This window comes from Hypanus sabinus, unplaced genomic scaffold (assembly GCF_030144855.1).
Source record: "Hypanus sabinus isolate sHypSab1 unplaced genomic scaffold, sHypSab1.hap1 scaffold_807, whole genome shotgun sequence".
NCBI lineage: Eukaryota > Metazoa > Chordata > Chondrichthyes > Myliobatiformes > Dasyatidae > Hypanus > Hypanus sabinus.
In genome coordinates this window covers 1-18,174 of record NW_026781659.1, presented here as the reverse complement: position 1 = coordinate 18,174, position 18,174 = coordinate 1, and the positions used below count along the sequence as shown (strand labels likewise).

At 45.7% G+C, this 18,174-nt stretch overlaps 1 protein-coding gene across 3 annotated transcripts; it reads right to left on the bottom strand.

The window, feature by feature from the left end:
• Nucleotides 1-5,655: 5,655 nt before the first annotated feature.
• On the bottom strand, nt 5,656-17,191 carry LOC132390226 (zinc finger protein 226-like). Of its 3 annotated transcripts, XM_059962834.1 has the most exons (3): nt 16,722-17,191; nt 15,089-15,176; nt 5,656-9,315 (listed from the first exon to the last, which is right to left on the bottom strand). In XM_059962834.1, exon 3 carries the CDS (start codon nt 8,905-8,907, stop codon nt 7,609-7,611), a length of 1,299 nt encoding a protein of 432 aa, XP_059818817.1. In that variant the 5' UTR covers nt 8,908-9,315; nt 15,089-15,176; nt 16,722-17,191; the 3' UTR covers nt 5,656-7,608. The 3 variants fall into 3 exon arrangements, with proteins under 3 accessions (XP_059818817.1, XP_059818814.1, XP_059818816.1); XM_059962831.1 differs by lacking the exon at nt 15,089-15,176 and having other exon boundaries at nt 16,568-17,191; XM_059962833.1 differs by lacking the exon at nt 15,089-15,176.
• Between the last annotated feature and the right edge of the window lie 983 nt (nt 17,192-18,174).

The window sequence follows — 18,174 nt, the reverse complement described above, 5'->3', positions numbered from 1 at the left end:
CGCAGAACTCCCGCCTATTTGCCCTGAAGTGGAGCGGGAGGCTCGGGAAAGTGCGCAGTTGGAAGCGGAGAGTACCGCGCCATTGGTGAATCCGGCACCTGTGTGCGCCTCAGAAGAGAAGGGTATCTTCCCCCAAGAGGGTAGGGAATGTAGATACGGGGATTTCCCAGGAAAGGGTGGGAATCCGGGTAGAGTTTGTGTCTAACCCTGAATCTCCAGATGTAGCCACTAGTCCTGTGGTAGGTGGTGTGATTGTGCTGAAAGTTAGTGCTAGCCCTGTTTGCACAATCGCGACAGCCCTGAAGCCCTCCACCCAGGACTTAGTAGTAAGCGATTCCCTGGGTGCAAGAGCATTAAACAGTAAGAGCGGAGAGGAGACCCTGGGGATAATCCCTCCATTGTCGTAACTGTGGATAAGACTGATGCGACGGTGCAGCGGAAAGGTATGAGGGAGGTACCCGCTGCGCAGTGTGGGTTTTAAGTGCAGCCGTCTGTTCGAACACACGGGGATGAAGACGGGGGGAATCTATCTGTAGTGAGGCGGTGGAGTGAGACAAAGGACATCCTCACCCCTCCGGAGAAATCCCCATTGATACCTGTGGAGGAAATGACAGAGTTCATTCTCACCTCTGAGGGTGCAAAGCATCGGCCTAAGCTAGCCTCGCTTCGCTGGTCTGGCACGCCGAGGCTGATGAAGTCCCTGCGAGTCATCCTTAGACGGAAGGTAAAGGGGAGGAGGAATGCTGTGTCTGGGAATGTCAGGCGGCAGCTGAAATCCTTTCCGGATGACCTGGTGAGGGACATCAGAGTGGGAATCAGCCTCGCTCCTTCGGGAGACGGTGGGTCACAGGTGAGTGGCGTTGGCACCACTGGGGCCCGGAAAGCAAAGAAAATTCTTGTTTTTTTTTCTCTCGGGCTAGTGTGGTTGAGGGCGCCTCCGCTCTCACCGGGAAGAGTGCAGGTGCTGAGTCCTAGTAAACTCCTTACATGAAGCTCACTGTAGCTGGTCTAAATTTTAATGGTAGCAGGGGTTCTCTCGGCAGATAAAAGAATCTCTCAGTCCTTTGGGATGGGTGATATAAGGTGAGGTTCCTGTAGGGAACCCATACCACCGCGGGGGACGAGTCCGCTTGGCTCCTGCAGCGGCAATTAGGGGTCTACATGAGCCTCCTCAGCTCCAACTCTAGCGGGGTGACGATCCTGTTGGCCTCGACCTTCCAGCCGGAAATGCTAAAAGCTCCGGATGTCGAGCCCGGCCGCCTGCTCCATCTGGCTGTGCGCCTGGATGGTGAACCTCTGCATTTCATCAACGTGTATGCCCTGAGGGGCGGGGTGATGCAGACGCGCCTATTCCCTATTCCGTCAGCTGTCCACTCTACTGAGCTCCATGGATCCTGGGGGTGGGGACTTCAAATGTACCTTCGAGGTGGGGAACCTCTGCAGTCTCCAGCGCGACACAGCATCGGCAAAGAAGCTGAAGGAGTTAGTCGGCTCCTTTGACTTGGTGGACGCCTGGCGGGATCTACATCCTGACTCTGGAGCCTTCTCGAGAAGGTCTAGAGGGAGAGATTCCCGAATAGATCGCCTCTATGTCTGTCAAGCATACAGCTCCCTGCGATGGCAACCTGAATTGTGGCAAATGCCGTCCTCGAACCATCACCTTGTGTGGATGGAATTTGCCCCTCGGCACTCTGAGGCGGGGCCGACTGGTGGCATCGTGGCATCAGCGCCGGACTCCGGAGCGAAGGGTCCCGAGCAAGGCCAGCCGGCTCCCTTGCACGCTTTCCATCCGTGCTGGGTTGAGCGTCGAGCTGGCAACTCGACCTTGTAAAAATAAAACTGGAGAATGCCGCAGAAACGCCATGAGCAATCACCAGAAAGATCGGTGCAAAAACTTGTCATGACGGCGCCCGATGACTCCACCAGGAGTTAAGGACATTCTTCTTCTTCTACTCTGAGCTGGGATCCAGACACTGGCGCTGTGAGAACCAGCTGCTGGAGGAAAGCCGACTTCGAGCGTTCTTGGTCGCCTGGAGAGAAAGACAGGGTTAATTGTTTTTATGTCGGGAGTACACTGAGACTGAGCGGTTTGAGAGAACATTGCCTGACCCAGTGTATCGGAGGGGTCGTGACTGTCACGTGACATCACTGCCCACTGCCCGGTCGGAAGGCACGTCACCTGCCAATCAAGGTTTAACCCCTCCTCGCCCATCGATGCACTGTTACGGACCCGCAGGTTTCGTTCATTGTGGACTGTCACTTTAACAGAGCGCTTCAGTGAGGCAGGACTATGATGTTGTTCACTGACCGACTCGCAGCTTGTTTACCTTTAAAACAAGGACACAGACAGTCACGGTCAGGAGTCGGAAGAAGAGAGAGAGAGAGGAGCGAACCTGGAAAAGGCAGCAGTTCCAGCTTGTCGAGGCTGGGGATTTGGAACTCTGCTACACCCACAAGGGTGGGGTGATCATCGATCCGGAGCACTTCGGATGTGTGGCTGTCACTCCGCATAATCCAAAGGAGTGGATCTGGGAATGTCCTGTGGGGCCTCTCGAAGTTACCCCTTGCCTGGGTGTGTGATGTGGCAACCCCTTGAAGACGGCATCCCTGTGACAGATCACTCTGGTGGTAATTCGTGTGTGGCTTTGGAACGGCTCGACGGAGGATTTTCCACCACTGATATTTATTAATTACCACCGTGGAACCCGTGGAATTCGGCGTGATTCCTTCTCTCTACGTTTTACCTCTCGTTATCATCGCTGTGTGTATGTTATTCAGAGCACGTCTGTCTTTCTCTAGTTCTGTACAGTCACATACAGCGTTAACCTTAGAAATAGTTAAGTGTAAGACTTCCATTAAGATATAGCACTTTCCTTCTCACTCTGTTACATGTAATGCTTGGCGAGTGGCGTGGATCCGAGGGGTAGACTGTATTGGAGGGGTCGTGACTGTCACGTGACAAACCTACCCACTACCTGGTCAAGGCACACCTCCTGCCAAATACACACCTCACCATTGGCCCCTTTAATTAGCCTTGTACTTGGCCTCGAGCAATCGGCCTTTGTAATCGACTTAACTCTGCTGGCACGGAGCCTTTGGCCCCTCTGTAGATTACCTGGGCTGGACCCTCCATCCCTGAGCACTATAAAGGGTGCCGCGTGTGCTTTCCCTTTGCCATCTCCGAGAGACCACCCTGCTTCACTCCAGGCTGAGAACCGTGGAACGGCGCTGGAGAAATTGTTAGTGAGCTGTGCATTGTAGGATGGGAGCGTTGATTACTCTCTTTAATAACACAGAGCTGTGCCTGCACAGGGTCAAGGGCTGGCGGATATCGTATAGAATTTTCGCTTGTGTGTTTGCGTGTGTGTGCGTGTGTGCGCGCGTCCACTTTGTTCCCAGGCGATTTTCCCACGTTCGTTAGTAATTGTCCGTGTGTGTTTTATTGCCGAACCGACTTTCCCCACGACTGCTGTAAATTGTGCGTGTTGCTTCTGTTGCCGTTTTCCCACGTTTGCCTTCTGTAAATAAAATCATTTTCTGTCCAAAGTCCTTGCTTCTGAGACATATCGAATCTGTATCCCCACTTACAACACTTGCTCAGCCAATTTACATATCATGCAATATGGGTGTTGTTTAATCGGTTTGGCTTGACCAATATCTACGTCATGTACTGCAACCGCGGTTTGCTTGGGAACATCGGGAAATCAATCCTTAAACTTCAGAATTAATTCTTTCAGCTGTTGTTGCTTTTGCTGCAGATGAGCCAACTTGTTATCAATGTTTTCCAGAAAAACCGAGTTCATTAGCCTAACTGGGACCATGTTTGGCTTGCGAAAAGTCTCAGATGAGTCAATTGTTTTATTCTCAGGGTTACCAGATTCATATGTTTTGACAACAACACTCACAGACGGTGCCTGCTTGTCAAAATTAGGCTTTATCATATTTATGTGTACCAACTGTGTTAGTTTATGTCAGTCGGGCGTTTTAATAACATAATTCACATCAATAATTTGAGAGACTATTTCATACGGTCTGTTGAATTTCGCCTGAAGTGGATTCGTCAACATTGGAGAGAAGGTAAGCACCTTATCCCCCACCCGGTATTTTCTTTTGCAAGCCCGCTTATCAAACCAACACTTCATTTTGTTTTGAGAAATCTTTAGCTTTTGTCTCAATAGACTACAGGCTTGATGTAGTTTATTTCTGAACTTCAAAACATAGTCTAACAAGTTAACATGTACATCCCCATCAATCCACTGTTCCTTTAACAAGGTCAAAGGTCCCCTCACTCTCTGACCAAATACAAGTTCAAAAGCCCAGTGATCTCTGTACCGACTCTCTTACTGCAAACAAAAACAATTATATACCTTCATCCCAGTCTTTTCCATTTTCAACATTTTAATGTCATAATCATTGTTTTGAGGGTAGAATGAATTTTTTCTAAAGCCCCTTGTGATTCTGGATGGTATGCAGATGCTGCAATTTGTTCAGCTCCCTGCTGATCAATTACCTGCTGGAATAATCCAGATGTAAAATCACGTCCTTGATCAGACTGGATTTCTTTAGGCAAACCAGAAAATGTAGAAAACTTGGTAAGAGCCTTCGCCACAGTTTTAGCTTTAACATTTCTGAGAGGTATTGCCTCTGGGAATCCGGATGCAGTACACATAATAGTTAGCAGATATTGATGGCCAGCTTTAGTCTTTGGCAATGGGTCAACACAATCCACTATAAATTTTGAAAAGGGTTCACCGAATGCAGGTATAGACCACAGTGGGGCACTGGTGTGACCTGATTAGGTTTAGCCACAACTTGACAAGTGTGACAGGTTCTGCAAAAGCTCATAACATCTTTCCACAGATTAGGCCAGTAGAATTATTTCGTAATCCTGTTTACTGTTTTATTCACTCCAAAATGGCCACCTAAGGGTATACTGTGGGCCAAAGTTAAAATTTCAGCCCTGTAAACTTAAGGAACTATAACTTGGTGAACAATTACCCATTCCTCACTCGCTGGTATAGCAGGTGGCCTCCACTTCCGCATTAACACACCATCCTTGAAATAATACCCTGCTGGGACTTTCATTATCTCATCATCTGAGAGAGCTGTTTCTTTTAAAGCTTCAATCTCAGGGTCTTGGTTCTGTTCTGCTATAAGCTCGTCTACATCGGCAGACAATTTAGCCATACTTCGAGTTCCTGTGCAGGAAGGATAAATGTTAAAATCCATCTGTGGGTCGTCAGTGGTTGGGTTAGTTGTTAACTGCACTGCAGGAACAACTTTACCATCTGCCAGCTCATTCCCTAAGAGCAAACTAACATCTTCCACCAGTAAACTGGAGCATAATCTGATCTTAACAGGTCCTGAAACCAACCCTGACAGTAAAGTTACCTTGTGCAATGGCATGGAAACCATGTCGCCCCCAATGACTTTAATAAGACTTACCTCACCAGTTTTAGAATCATCACCAAACTTTAGAACACTGTCTGATATAAGTGACTGAGAAGCCCCAGTAACTCAAAAAATGTTCAATGTTACCGGGGTTGACCCTTCCTTTACTAATACAAACCCATCTGACATAAAATGATCTGATCCCTTCTTAACTCTGTCAGACCTCTCAGACCTTAACTGAACCTCAACAGAATGTTCAGAACCCAGTGGGTTGATAGCTGCTTCAACATACTGGCCAAGGGCATTTGGGACTGCCTCCTTTTCCTTTTTCATCTTCAGGACAGAACAGTCAGCCATCACATGACCAGCTTTCTTACAATAGTAACAAGCAAGACCAGAATATTTCTCCTTCAACTGTTTCCCAGACTCCTGCAAAGTGGCAGCATCCTTTTCATCTAAATATATCTTTATGTCATCAGGGACGCACCTTTTGAGTTCTTCAATTAAAGCCAACTCTTTCAAGCTGCTAAAATCATCATTCACATTTTTATATGTGCACCAGCGGTCAAAACACACAATCTTCTCATAAGCAAATTCCATAAAAGTCTGGTTCATGGATTTCCTCAAATTTCTAAACTTTTGCCTGTATGATTCTGGGACAAACTCGTAGCTTTGAGCACAGCCTGTTTCACTATGTCACAATCAGCTGCTTCATCAACTGTCAAAGCAGAATAGGCTTGCTGAGCCTTCCCCTTAATTACACTTTGTAAGAGAATAGGCCAAACCTCTTTTGGCCACTTTAAACTCTGAGCAACCTTCTCAAAATGCTGAAAGTATTTATCAATCTCTGCTTCGTCAAATGGAGGGACCAATTTAACTTCCCAACTGGCCTCAAATTTATCACCAGAGAAAAACGCTGGACTCCTTTGCTGCAACCTCTTTATCTTTTCCAGCTCAAACAGCCTCTGTTTTTCTGTTTCCTCCCTCTATTTTTCTGCCTCTTCTCTGTTTTTTTCTGCTTTTCTAGCCTCAAACTGCCTCTGCCTTTCCGCAGCCTCCAGTTTAATTTTTCTCACTTGTACTGGAGCTCATGCTCACTAGGTTTACTTTCAGGAAACACCTCCAACTCCTCCACTTTAAAAACACCAACAAATTCATAATGTTCAGCTGTTATCCTCTGCATCTGTGCCCTCCTCATTGTCAATTTCACCTTAGCAAGTTTTACCCTTCTAGCAAGGCTCAACAACTCAATCCTTCTGGCGTCCTCTAATGCCTCAGAGGTTGGTGCTTCCAGACATCTATCAGCATCCATTGCTGCTGATTTTCCACACACCAATAAATGAAAAGGGATGAAATTGATAATTAATGAATACGCACCCAAATCTGTTCATATACTGGATGCAGGCCCCAATTTTGTTACGAATCATAACGTTTTAGAAATGAACCAGCAGCAATAGACTATACCTGGAGTCTGTTTTTGATGTTAAAACTATCTTTATTCGAATCTACTTGTAATATAGTAACTTAAGCAAGATAAACAAAAGTTAACAGTGTTATGTGTATATATGTGTTTAAATAAAACTCCCAAACTATTGAGCTCGGGGGAAACAAGGCTTGGAGTCTTGGGATGGTAAAATATGAAAGTTCAGTTCAACCACAGAATAGGTGATGAGAGAGATATTTGAAATCCAGGGTAAATGTTGAGAGAAGGCAATTATGTTGAATTCCACAGATTCCATGGTGGTAAAACCACACAACAGTCGCTGTCGATTTTGTCGTCATTCCAAACCCTCATAAGATTTATCACCGAAAGTGACTTGTCACAAGCGGTATCGTCTTCAAGTGAATTACCACACCACACCCAGGGAACGGTTAACACATCAGTGGTCTTCATAGGACACCCCAAATAAGATCCACTCCTATGGATCAAACACGGTGACAACTACAAATTTGATGTATGGTGAATTGATAATTAACCCGACCTTGTGGGCATAGGAAAGTTCCAAACCTCTATTTGGCCTCTAGTTCCCAGGTGTCGATCCTTCCATTTTTCCTCCTTCGTCTCTGTCTGACTCTGATTGTCTGTGTCCTTGGTTAAAACGAAACAAGCTGCAAGGGATGTAAACAAGCTGCAAGTCAGACTGATACACCTTCGTAATCTCTCTCGCTCTCTCTTAAAATGACAGTCCGCAGCAAACGAAACCCAGGGATTCATAACTATGGCCACTCCCCATTGTGAACTGACTGGTGAGACAGCAGTTGGGATGACTGAGTGAATCCCTTCCCACAGACTGAGCAAGTGAACGGCTTCTCCCCAGTGTGAACTCGCTGATGTCTCTGTAGGTTGGATGATCCAGCGAATCTCTTCCCACATTTTGAGCAGGCGAATGGCCGTTCCCCTGTGTGAACTCGCTGGTGTTTCAGTAGTTGGAATGACAGAGTGAATTGTTTCCCACAGACTGAGCAAGTGAATGGCTTCTCCCCAGTGTGAATTCGCTGGTGTGCCTGTAGGGTGGAAGATTGAGTGAATCTCTTCCCACATTCTGAGCATGTGAATGGCTTCTCCCCAGTGTGAACTCGCTGATGTACCAGTAGGCAGGATGAATCCGTGAATCCCTTCCCACATTCTGAGCAGGTGAACGACTTCTCCCCAGTGTGAACTCGCTGATGTTTCTGCCGGGTGGATGAATCAGTGAATCCCTTTCCACAGACTGAGCAGGTGAACGGCTTCTCCCCAGTGTGAACTCGCTGATGAACCTTCAGATGGGATGACTGAGTGAATCCCTTCCCACATTCTGAGCAGGTGAAGGGCCTCTCCCCAGTGTGAACTCGCTGATGAATCAGTAGGCTGGATGACTGAGTGAATCCCTTCCCACATTCTGAGCAGGTGAACGGCTTCTCCCTAGTGTGAACTCGCTGATGTACCAGTAGGCAGGATGAATCCGTGAATCCCTTCCCACATTCTGAGCAGGTGAACGACTTCTCCCCAGTGTGAACTCGCTGATGTTTCTGCCGGGTGGATGAATCAGTGAATCCCTTTCCACAGACTGAGCAGGTGAACGGCTTCTCCCCAGTGTGAACTCGCTGATGAACCTTCAGATGGGATGACCGAGTGAATCCCTTCCCACATTCTGAGCAGGTGAATGGCCTCTCCCCGGTGTGAACTGGCTGATGATTCTGTAGGTTGCATAAGTGAGTGAAGCTCTTCCCACAGTCTGAGCAGGTGAACGGCTTCTCCCCAGTGTGAACTCGCTGGTGTCTCTGCAGGTGGGATGACTGAGTGAATCCCTTCCCACATTCTGAGCAGGTGAATGGCTTCTCCCCAGTGTGAACTCGCTGATGATTCTGTAGGTTGGATAACTCAGAGAATCTCTTCCCACATTCTGAGCAGGTGAACGGCTTCTCCCCAGTGTGAACTCGCTGATGACTCAGCAGGTGGGATGATTTAATGAATCTCTTCCCACAGACTGAGCAAGTGAATGGCCGCTCCCTGATGTGAACTCGCTGGTGAGCCATTAAGTCAGATGACTGAGTGAATCTTTTTCCCAGAAATTCAGCAGATGACCAGCTTCTGCCAGGTGTGAACTGACTGGTGTGTCCACAGGTGGGAAAACTGATTGAATCCTTTCTCACCCACAGAACAGGTGAGTGGCCTTGCCCAGTGTGAACTTGCTAATGTACCTTCAGTTGAGATGACCGAGTGAATCCATTCCCTCTGTCTGAGAAGGTGAATGGCCTTTCTCCTGTGTAAAATGACAGACATGCCAGTTGGTCAGTTAACCGAGTGAATCCGTCCCCACAGTCTGAGCAGGAAGGATGGTCGATTGAATCCCTTGCTCCACTTCTTAAATATCTAGACAGAGACAGCAAAACTGGCGTGTCATGTTTGAGCTTCCAGGAGACAAATTCCTTCTCGTTTTTAACCTGTAAAAAGATTTGCAAAATCCATCAATGGGTGTAGGACAACATTTCAGATGAGATTACTTGAGTTGCCAAGGTTTGATCTGGTATCACACTGTGACAGTGAGGTTCAAAACAAGCTGGACAGAGATATCATCTCCTGACTGGGCAGAGTGCTGGTATCTGGAATGACCATCAATTCTCTGATGCTCTTCCTGTCTCTATAAGAATGGAGCTTTTGGCCATCTCCAATTTGAACCCTCGCTCAGTTTGACTCTCTCCATTGGTATTATTCCCTCCTCCTGCTGAGCTGCATGGGTGCCTGGCCCCACAGTAACTGAAACAGTCTCACACAAATAGTCTTTCTTGACGTGCAACTGGGATTTTCTTTTATGTATTATTAACTTAACATGCCACAGTTTTAACACCATATAAAAAATTCCTGCTGAGATGAATGGTTGGTCCGCACGTCTGTTAAAAAGGATTTAGAGTGAATTTTTGTATTATTTCAGGTTCTTGTCAGTCATAGAAAATTACAACACAGAAACAGGCACTTTGGGCCATCTAGTTTATGCCAAACTATTTAAATTGCCCAATCCCATACCCTTACCATCCAGGTACCTACATGAACCTCTTAAATGTTGAAATCGATCTCGCATGCACCAGTCGTGCTGGCTGCTCATTCCACACCCAGATGACTGTCTGTGTGAAGAAGTTTCCCCTCATGTTCCACATAATATTTCACCTTTCACCCTTAACCCATAGCCTCTGGTTGTAGTCCCACCCAATCTCAGTGGAGAAAGCCAGCTTGCATTTACTCTATCTATGCCCCTCTATCACAATCAAATCTCCCCTCAATCTTCTGCATTCCAAGGAATAAAGTCTGGACCTGTTCAATCTTTCCTTATAACCCAAGTCCTCCAGACCTGGCAACTTTATTGTGAATTTTCTCTGAACTCTCTGAACCTCTTTTACAGCTTTCCTGTAGGCAGGTGACCAAAACTACACATAATACTCTAAATTAGGCCTCACCAATGTCTTCTACAAGTGAACATAAAATCCATCTATTGTTGTCAGTACTTTGGTTCATGAAGGCCATTGGGCTGAAATCTTTTTTTCCGTCTCTATCTGACTGTGATACCAATTTCAGTTAATTAAGGACCTGTACTCCCAGGTCCCTTTCTTCTACAACACTCCTCCGTGCCCAACCAGTAAATGTGGAAGACCTCCCTTGGTAGGTCATACCAAAGTGCAACAACTCACACTGGTCTGCATTAAATTCCATTTTCCATTTCTCAAACCATTTTCCCAGCTGGTCCAAATCACACTGCAAGCCATGATAGTCTTCCTCACTGTCCACTACACCATCAATCTTGGTGTCATCCACAAACCTGATGATCCAGTTAACCACACTATCATCCAGATTACTGATATAGATGACAAACAACATCAGATCCAGCACTGATTGCTGTGGCTACCACTAGTCACAGGCCTCCAGTCAGAGAGGCAACCATCTGCTACCACACTCTGGCTTCTCCCAAAGACGGTGTCTCATCCAATTTACTGTCTCATCTTGAACGGTGAGTGACCGAACCTTCTTGACAAACCTCCCATATGAGACTTTGTCAAGTGCCTTGCTAATGTGGACAACATCTGCTGCTTTGCCTTCATCCATTTCCCTGATAACTTCCTCGAGAGACTCTATAAGATTGGTTAGACATGACCTACCATGCATGCTGTCTATCCTTAATCAGTCCACATCTATCCAAATACTTATATATCGGGTTCCTGCACATAACATTCCAAGACCTTTCCCACTACTGATGTCAAGCTCACCAATGTGCAATTTCTTAGTTTATTTTTAGAGCCTTCCTTGAACAGCAGAACAATATCGGCTGTCCTCCGATCCTCCAGTACCTCACCTGCCACTTAAGATTATTTAAATATCTGTGCTTGTGCCCAGACAGTTTTAGCACTTGTCCTCCGCAGGATCCTAGGGAACAACTTATCAGGCCCTGGGATTGATCCACACGAATTTACCTGAAGACAGCAAACCCCTCCACCTCTGTAATCTGTACAGGGTCCATGAAGTTGATGCTGCTTTGCCTCACTTCTACAGAATCTGTGTCCATCTCCTGAGTAAATATGGATGCAAAAAAAATCTCCCACATCGATTTTGTCTCCTCATATGGATTATCATTCTGATCCTGCAGAGGATTAATTTTTTTCCCTTGCAATCTTTTTGCTCTTAACATATCTGCAGAATCCCTGAGGATTCTCCTTCACCTTGTCTGCTGGGGCAACCTCATGCCTTCTTTTATTTCTTTCATATGTGTTCACTTGAATTTCCTGTATTTTATAAGTACTCCAGTTGTTCCTATCTGCCTGTACCTGGTATGCATCTCCTTTTTATTTATCTGGGAGAGGAAAGCCAAAGGGGTGATAGATCTGCATGGTGGGAGGTGGGGGTAAGGAGGGTTAAACTAAAGTTGCAGGGGGAATGGGAGCCTGAATAACAGAACAGATAGTGGAGAGAGTTTGTGGAGACAGATGTTGTTCAGTCCTCAAAGTCAGGAATGAAAACGTTCAGCATGGTGCAGTGAATATGCCGAGCCCTGTATATTTCAATACAAGGAGCAGCGGAGGAAAGGCGGATGTGTTCAGGACATGATCAACACCCGGAATCAACACTAGAATCTGGCAACTGTGGATTGGGACAGGCTGCCTTATGGCAAAGGTTTGCCTGGTAAATGAGAGGCCTTCAAAGCAAAATTTTGAAAGTACAAAGCAGGTATCTCCTTGCCAGAATAAAAGGTAAAGATAGAAAATGTAGGGAACTTTGGTTTGCAAGAGATATTGAGACCCTGGTGAAGCACAAAATGGAGTTGCATAACAGGGATCGACAGGCAGTTTCTTATGGAGTATAAGAAATGCAAGAGAACACATAAAAGATAAATCAGGATGGCTAAAAGATGGCATGAGGTTGCCGTCAATGAAAAGATGAAGGATAATCCTCAGGGATTCTAGAGATAGATTAAGAGCAAAAGGATTTCAAGACACAAAGTTGGTCCTCTGGAAGACCGGAATGGCAATCCATGTGTGGAACCAAAGCAGATGGGGGAGATCTTAAATAATTTTTCATCTCTACTTACTCAGGAGATGGACAAAGATTCTATGGGAGTGTGGAAAAGCCGCATTAAAATCATGGACCCTGCACAGGTTAAGGAAGAGAAGTTAATTGGCTGTTCAACATAGAAATCTACAGCATATTCCAGGCCATTCAGCCTAAGATGTTGTGACAGCCATGTAACTTTCTCTAGAATCTGCCTAGAATTCCCCTCTAGTGTTCTGTGCTATAAGAAATAAATCAGGATGGCTAAAAGAAGATGCCGAGCGCATCATTGGAGCCTCCCTGCCTTCTATTGTGGACCTGTACTCTTCCAGGTTGAAGAAGAGGGCGGGGAACATCATAAAGGACTCCTCCCATCCTGCGCACGGACTGTTTGAACTGCTTCCGTCTGGTAGGCACTTCAGATCCCTCCAGACTAAGACTAATAAGCACTGGAGAAGTTTTTTCCTTACTGCTGTCACTTTGCTGAACAGTTGACTGCCAGCTAACTGTGGGCTAACTATTACTTGGGTTGCACTACCTGTATGTATAATCTATATTTTCATTTATATTTATCATTATTATTGTTATGAGCAGAGAGGCAACATCTGCTGGAAGTAAATTCCTTGTATGTGTACAGGTACTTGGCGATTAAAGTCTGATTCTGATTCTGAGGTTGCCCTCACAGAAAAGATGAAGGATAATCCTCAGGGATTCTAGTGATAGATTAAGAGCAAAAGTATTGCAAGGGAGAAAGTTGGTCGTCTGGAAGACCAGCGTGGCAATCCATGTGTGGAAACAAAGCAGAGAGGGAGATCCTCATTTTCTTTCATCTCTGTTTACTCAGCAAATGGGATACAAAGTCAATGGAAGTGTGGAAAAGCAGCATTAACATCGTGGACCCCATACACACTAAAGTAGAGGAGGTGTTTCCCAACCTGAGGCAGATTAGGGTGGATAAATCTCCAGGGTATGGCCAGGAGCTCCCTCAGACCCTGTGGGAGGCAAGAGCAGAAATTGTAGGGGCCCCAGCAGAGATAATTAAGTCACCTTTAGTGATGGGGGTGGTAATAGAGGATCGGCGAATAACCGAAGTTGCTTTGCTCCTTCACATAGAACAGAGATATCTACAGCACATTACAGGCTCTTTGGCCCACAGTCCTGTGCCGACCATGTAACCTACTCTAGAAACTGCCTAGAATTTCCCTCGTGCACAGCCCTCTATTTTTCTATGCTCCATGTACCTATCCAAGAGGTTGTTAAAAGACCCCATTGTATCTGCTTTGTCAACCACTGCTGGCATACATTCCACGCACCGACCACTATCTGTGTAAAAAAAAAACCTTACCCCTGACATTGCCTCGGTATCTATTTCCAAGCACCTTAAAACTATGCCCCCTCGTGTTAACCATTTCAGCCCTGGGAAAAAAACCTCTGGTTATCCACACGATCAATGCCCCTCATCATCATATGCACCTAAAAAAGGCTCCAAACATACACAAAGAAATTATACATTGGACGGACGACTTGTTAAAAGCATATAGTACCATGAGAGTATAGATAGGGCAAATGCAAGCAAGAGCTGAGTGATCAATATATCCCAAGGAAGTGAAAACATTGAGGACACAACAGTGGCTGGAATGAGAAGCCAGAGCCAACATAAAAGTCAAACAGAGGGCAAACAAAAGAGCAAAAACTATTTGGAAGCTTTTAGAACCTAACAGAAGATGACAACAAAAAAGTCAGATGAGCTCAGTGTGTGGAATTGTGATTTGTAGTCATTAATGGATCTCAGTAGCACCCAACAGTCTGAGGCTTTTAGAGGAACGAAATATCCGGGGCTTCAATTTCTCTTGAAAATCAAGGTTCCCTAGACCAGTCACCTTTCAACTTTTACTTTGGCAGGCACATGCAAGCTCTATATCCTCAAAATTTCACTTCTGAAGGCCTCCCACTTAAAAATACTCCATTGCCAGGAAACAGCCTGTCCCAAACCACACTTGTCAGATCCTTTCTGATACCATCAAAATTGACTGTTCTCCAATTTAGAATCTCAACCCGTGGTCCAGACCTCTCTTTTTCCATCTTTACTTTGAATCTCATGGTATGATGTTTACTAAATTCTGTCAGCAGCCCTGGATCATTTCCTAACAGCTTATTGCACACTTCTCCGTCGGGAATTCTACGTACTAAGGGCACATTTGACAAACTTTACTCCATCTAGTCCTTTTACAGTATGGGAGTCCCAGTCAATATATGGAAAGTTAAAATCACTTACTGAATTATCCTTTGTTCCTTGGCATGGTCTGTGATCTCTCTACAAATTTGTTCCTCTAAATCCCTCAGACTGTTGGGTGTAAACAAGTCCCAATAATGGCTACAATATCACAATCCCCTGTCCTGAGCTCATCTGGCTTTCTTACGAGGCTTCTTGCATTGTGACATACACAGCTCAGCACATTCATCGCACCATGCTCAACCATTTGATTGCTGACTCTGCCAGCAATTATTCTGACTGGTGTCAAGAAAACAAACTCTCCCGCAATGTCACCAAAACAAAGGAGCTGATTGTGGATGACAGGAGGAATGGAGACAGGCTGATATCATTGGATCTGCGGTTGAGAAGGTGAACAGCTTTAAGTTCCTCGGCGTAAACGTCACCAGGCATCTCAGGTTGTCTGTACCTACCGGCTGTGTTGTGAAAAGAGCACAGCAGCATCTCTTCCACCTCAGATGGCTGAAGAAGTTCGGGATGGGGCGAAATCCTAGGAATTTTCTACAGGGAAACAATTGAGAGCACCCTGACTGGCTGCATCACTGCCTGGTATGGGAACTGTACTTCCCTTAATCGCAGGAACCTGCAGAGAGTGGTGTGGACAGCCCAGCGCATCCGTAGTTCTGAACTTTCTGCCATTCAATACATTTACACAGACACTTGTGTAAAAAGGGCCCAAAAGATATTGGGAACCAAGTTCACCACAACCTCAAACTGTTCGTGCTGCTACCATCCAGGAAACGGTATCACAGCAAAAGGACCAACAGGCCCTGGGACGTCATCTTCCACCAGGCCATCAGACTGATTAATTCGTGCAGATACAATTGCATTTCGATGTTATATTGACTGTCTATGTACAAACTATCTATTATAAATTACTATAAATTACACATTGCAGATTTAGAAGGAGATGTAATGTAAAGTTTTCTCCCTCTCATGTTTATGAAGTATTTATGTAATAAAGTCAATTCAATTCGATTCACCCTCTCCACTATCTGTTCTGTCATTCTGGCTCTCATTCCCCCTACAACTTATTTTAATCATATCGCCCCCCCACACCACGCTACATCTAGCAAGCCTAAGATATTAGTCGCCTTTTGTTCTGTCCCCATAACTAACGAATCCCCTATCACCCCTTTGATTTTCCTCTGCCAGTTAATTCTCCCCACAACACTTTCTAAAGTGGTCTACCTGTTGTTGTGGGGGATGGCCACAAGATTATTCAATGATGACCATTTAACCGCATTCCCCTTCCTGACTCTCACACAGTTTCCTGTGCCCTGCACCTTAGGTGCAACTCACCTCACTTCATGTCACATCCATCACCACATCCAACTGCCGGATGATGTGGAATTCATCTGCCTCAAGTTCCAACACCTTAAAGTGCAGGGTTACAAGCTGCAACTGGATGTACATCTTGTCAGTGAAGGCATCAGGGACACTGGATGTCTCCCCTCCTTCCCTCTAATATCTCCTCTAATTTGGAATAACCAGTGTGCACATAAATCTTGTACTGTGCATTTTGTTGCCAGTGACAATGTGCACAGTGAGTTTTATACAGAGAGGTGTTCATCTTATGAGCTAGCAAATCACTGTCAATAGGAACTTTGATCTCCTCTGGGTTCAGTCCAGTTCATCTGCACTCTCACACAATCTATGTAGCAGGCTTGTAACCGAAAATGAAGGATTTTCTCAACAAAGCTTTTGCATACTGTCCATATGTGGTTTGCTTGCTAAATTATGTTTAAAAAGTCAGATTTCCAAATATAACTCCACTTCTTCCAACTTGCAAATTCTCCAGCAACTTTTCATCACCAACAATGCACACAGGTATCACCAGTTTCTGTATTCTACATAAATATTTTCCCTGAAGTCTCCCCCAAGTGACTTACAGTGATGGCAATGCCAATTAATATGAAGTGAAGGGCAGCAGTCTGTCTCATTGGAGTCCGGCACATTTGTGATGTGAAAGTTACTTGTTGCCCAGGACAAAGGTGTTTGATATCATTATGTACCCAAAGAGAATGGGACAAAACATATTCTCACCGGTAGAAAAGTCCAGAACAAGAACACACACAAAATGCTGGAGGAACTCAGCAGGTCTGGCAGCATCTGTGGAAAAGTTCATCCAGCAATTTGTGTTGCTTGGATTTCCAGCATCTGCAGATGTTCTCTTGTTTGTGATTGAGGAAAGAACAAAGGTGATCTTCTCAACTGCTGATGTAAAAGATTTTGTTCCCTTTCTCCGAGTTCCTAATCCTTGCATTTAGATAGCTGGAGCTCAGCTCTGTCTGAGAATCCATCGGTTCCCATTCCCTCATCAGCCGGAAGCTCCCCGGGGCCCGTGTACGGATCGTGGGGCTGAGAGAGAGGAGATTGAGCAGGACAGTCCAGGGATTGCGGGTAACGGTGTCCGGATTTCACAGGAATCGTCCCTCAGTCGCTGTTTATTTAAAAAAGTAGAGAATCGCTCTTAGCTGCACCCGGTATTTGCAAGGCCTTCTGTGTACTGTGCGCATGCGTGATACTTGGGGACGTCATCAACCCTGACGCTTGCGCATTTGTTCGGTGCTTCAGAGTAAGCGAAATTTTAAATACACTGCCATTAAAGATTTCTGCAGGCACTGTTTCAATATACATACCTCATTTTTTTCGTGTGTGTATAGAAAAATCTGCAGCTGTTTTAATGCAGAAAGCGGCTCCCATAAACAATATACTCAATATCAACGTGTATCATATGCCAAAGTAAAATGCAGTTATAAAACACAGGAGATTCTGCAGTTGCTGGGAATACAGCGACGCACACACACACAATGCTGGAGGAATTCTGTAGTTCAAGCAGCAACTAAGCAGCGGAGTACACAGCCTGAGCGTGCAAAAGGGGCTCGGCCTAAACGATGTCCATTTATTCCTCTCCACATTTGCTTCCGGATCTGTTGATTTCAACCAGAGTTTTGCAGAAATTAACCACATTTTTTTAGGTCAACCAGTTTCCAAATGTTTCTGATCTTTCTTTTGTAGCCACATCCTGCTGGTTTGATTCCTCCTCCTCTTAAACTCTAGACCCCATCTCTCTCTCTCTGGAGCCCCAAAGCCCTGACTCAGGCTGGCAACACTTTGGTTTCTGACTCGAAGTTTCACTCGCTAGTCTGCTGTCAGAATTTAGTGGAGCATTGTGTTGCGAGACCGCAGATTCGTTCACTGTGAATGTCGCTTTAAGTGCCTGAGTGAGGCGGGACTGTGACGTCAGTCACACACTGCGGCAGCGAGAGAGAGAGAGAGAGAGAGAGAGAGAGAGAGAGAGAGAGAGAGAGAGAGAGAGAGAGAGAGGAGAGAGAGAGAGAGAGAGAGGAGAGAGAGAGAGAGAGAGAGCAGACAGACAGAGAGAGAGCGAGAGAGAGAGAGAAGAGAGAGAGAGGAGAGACAGACAGAAGAGAGAGAGCGGAGAGAGAGAGAGAGAGAGAGAGAGAGAGAGAGAGAGAGAGAGAGAGAGAGAGAG

Excerpts from the sequence above, each read along its gene's own strand:
- LOC132390226 (XM_059962831.1), bottom strand. The coding sequence starts at position 8,907 with ATGGCTCACCAGCGAGTTCACATCAGGGAGCGGCCATTCACTTGCTCA.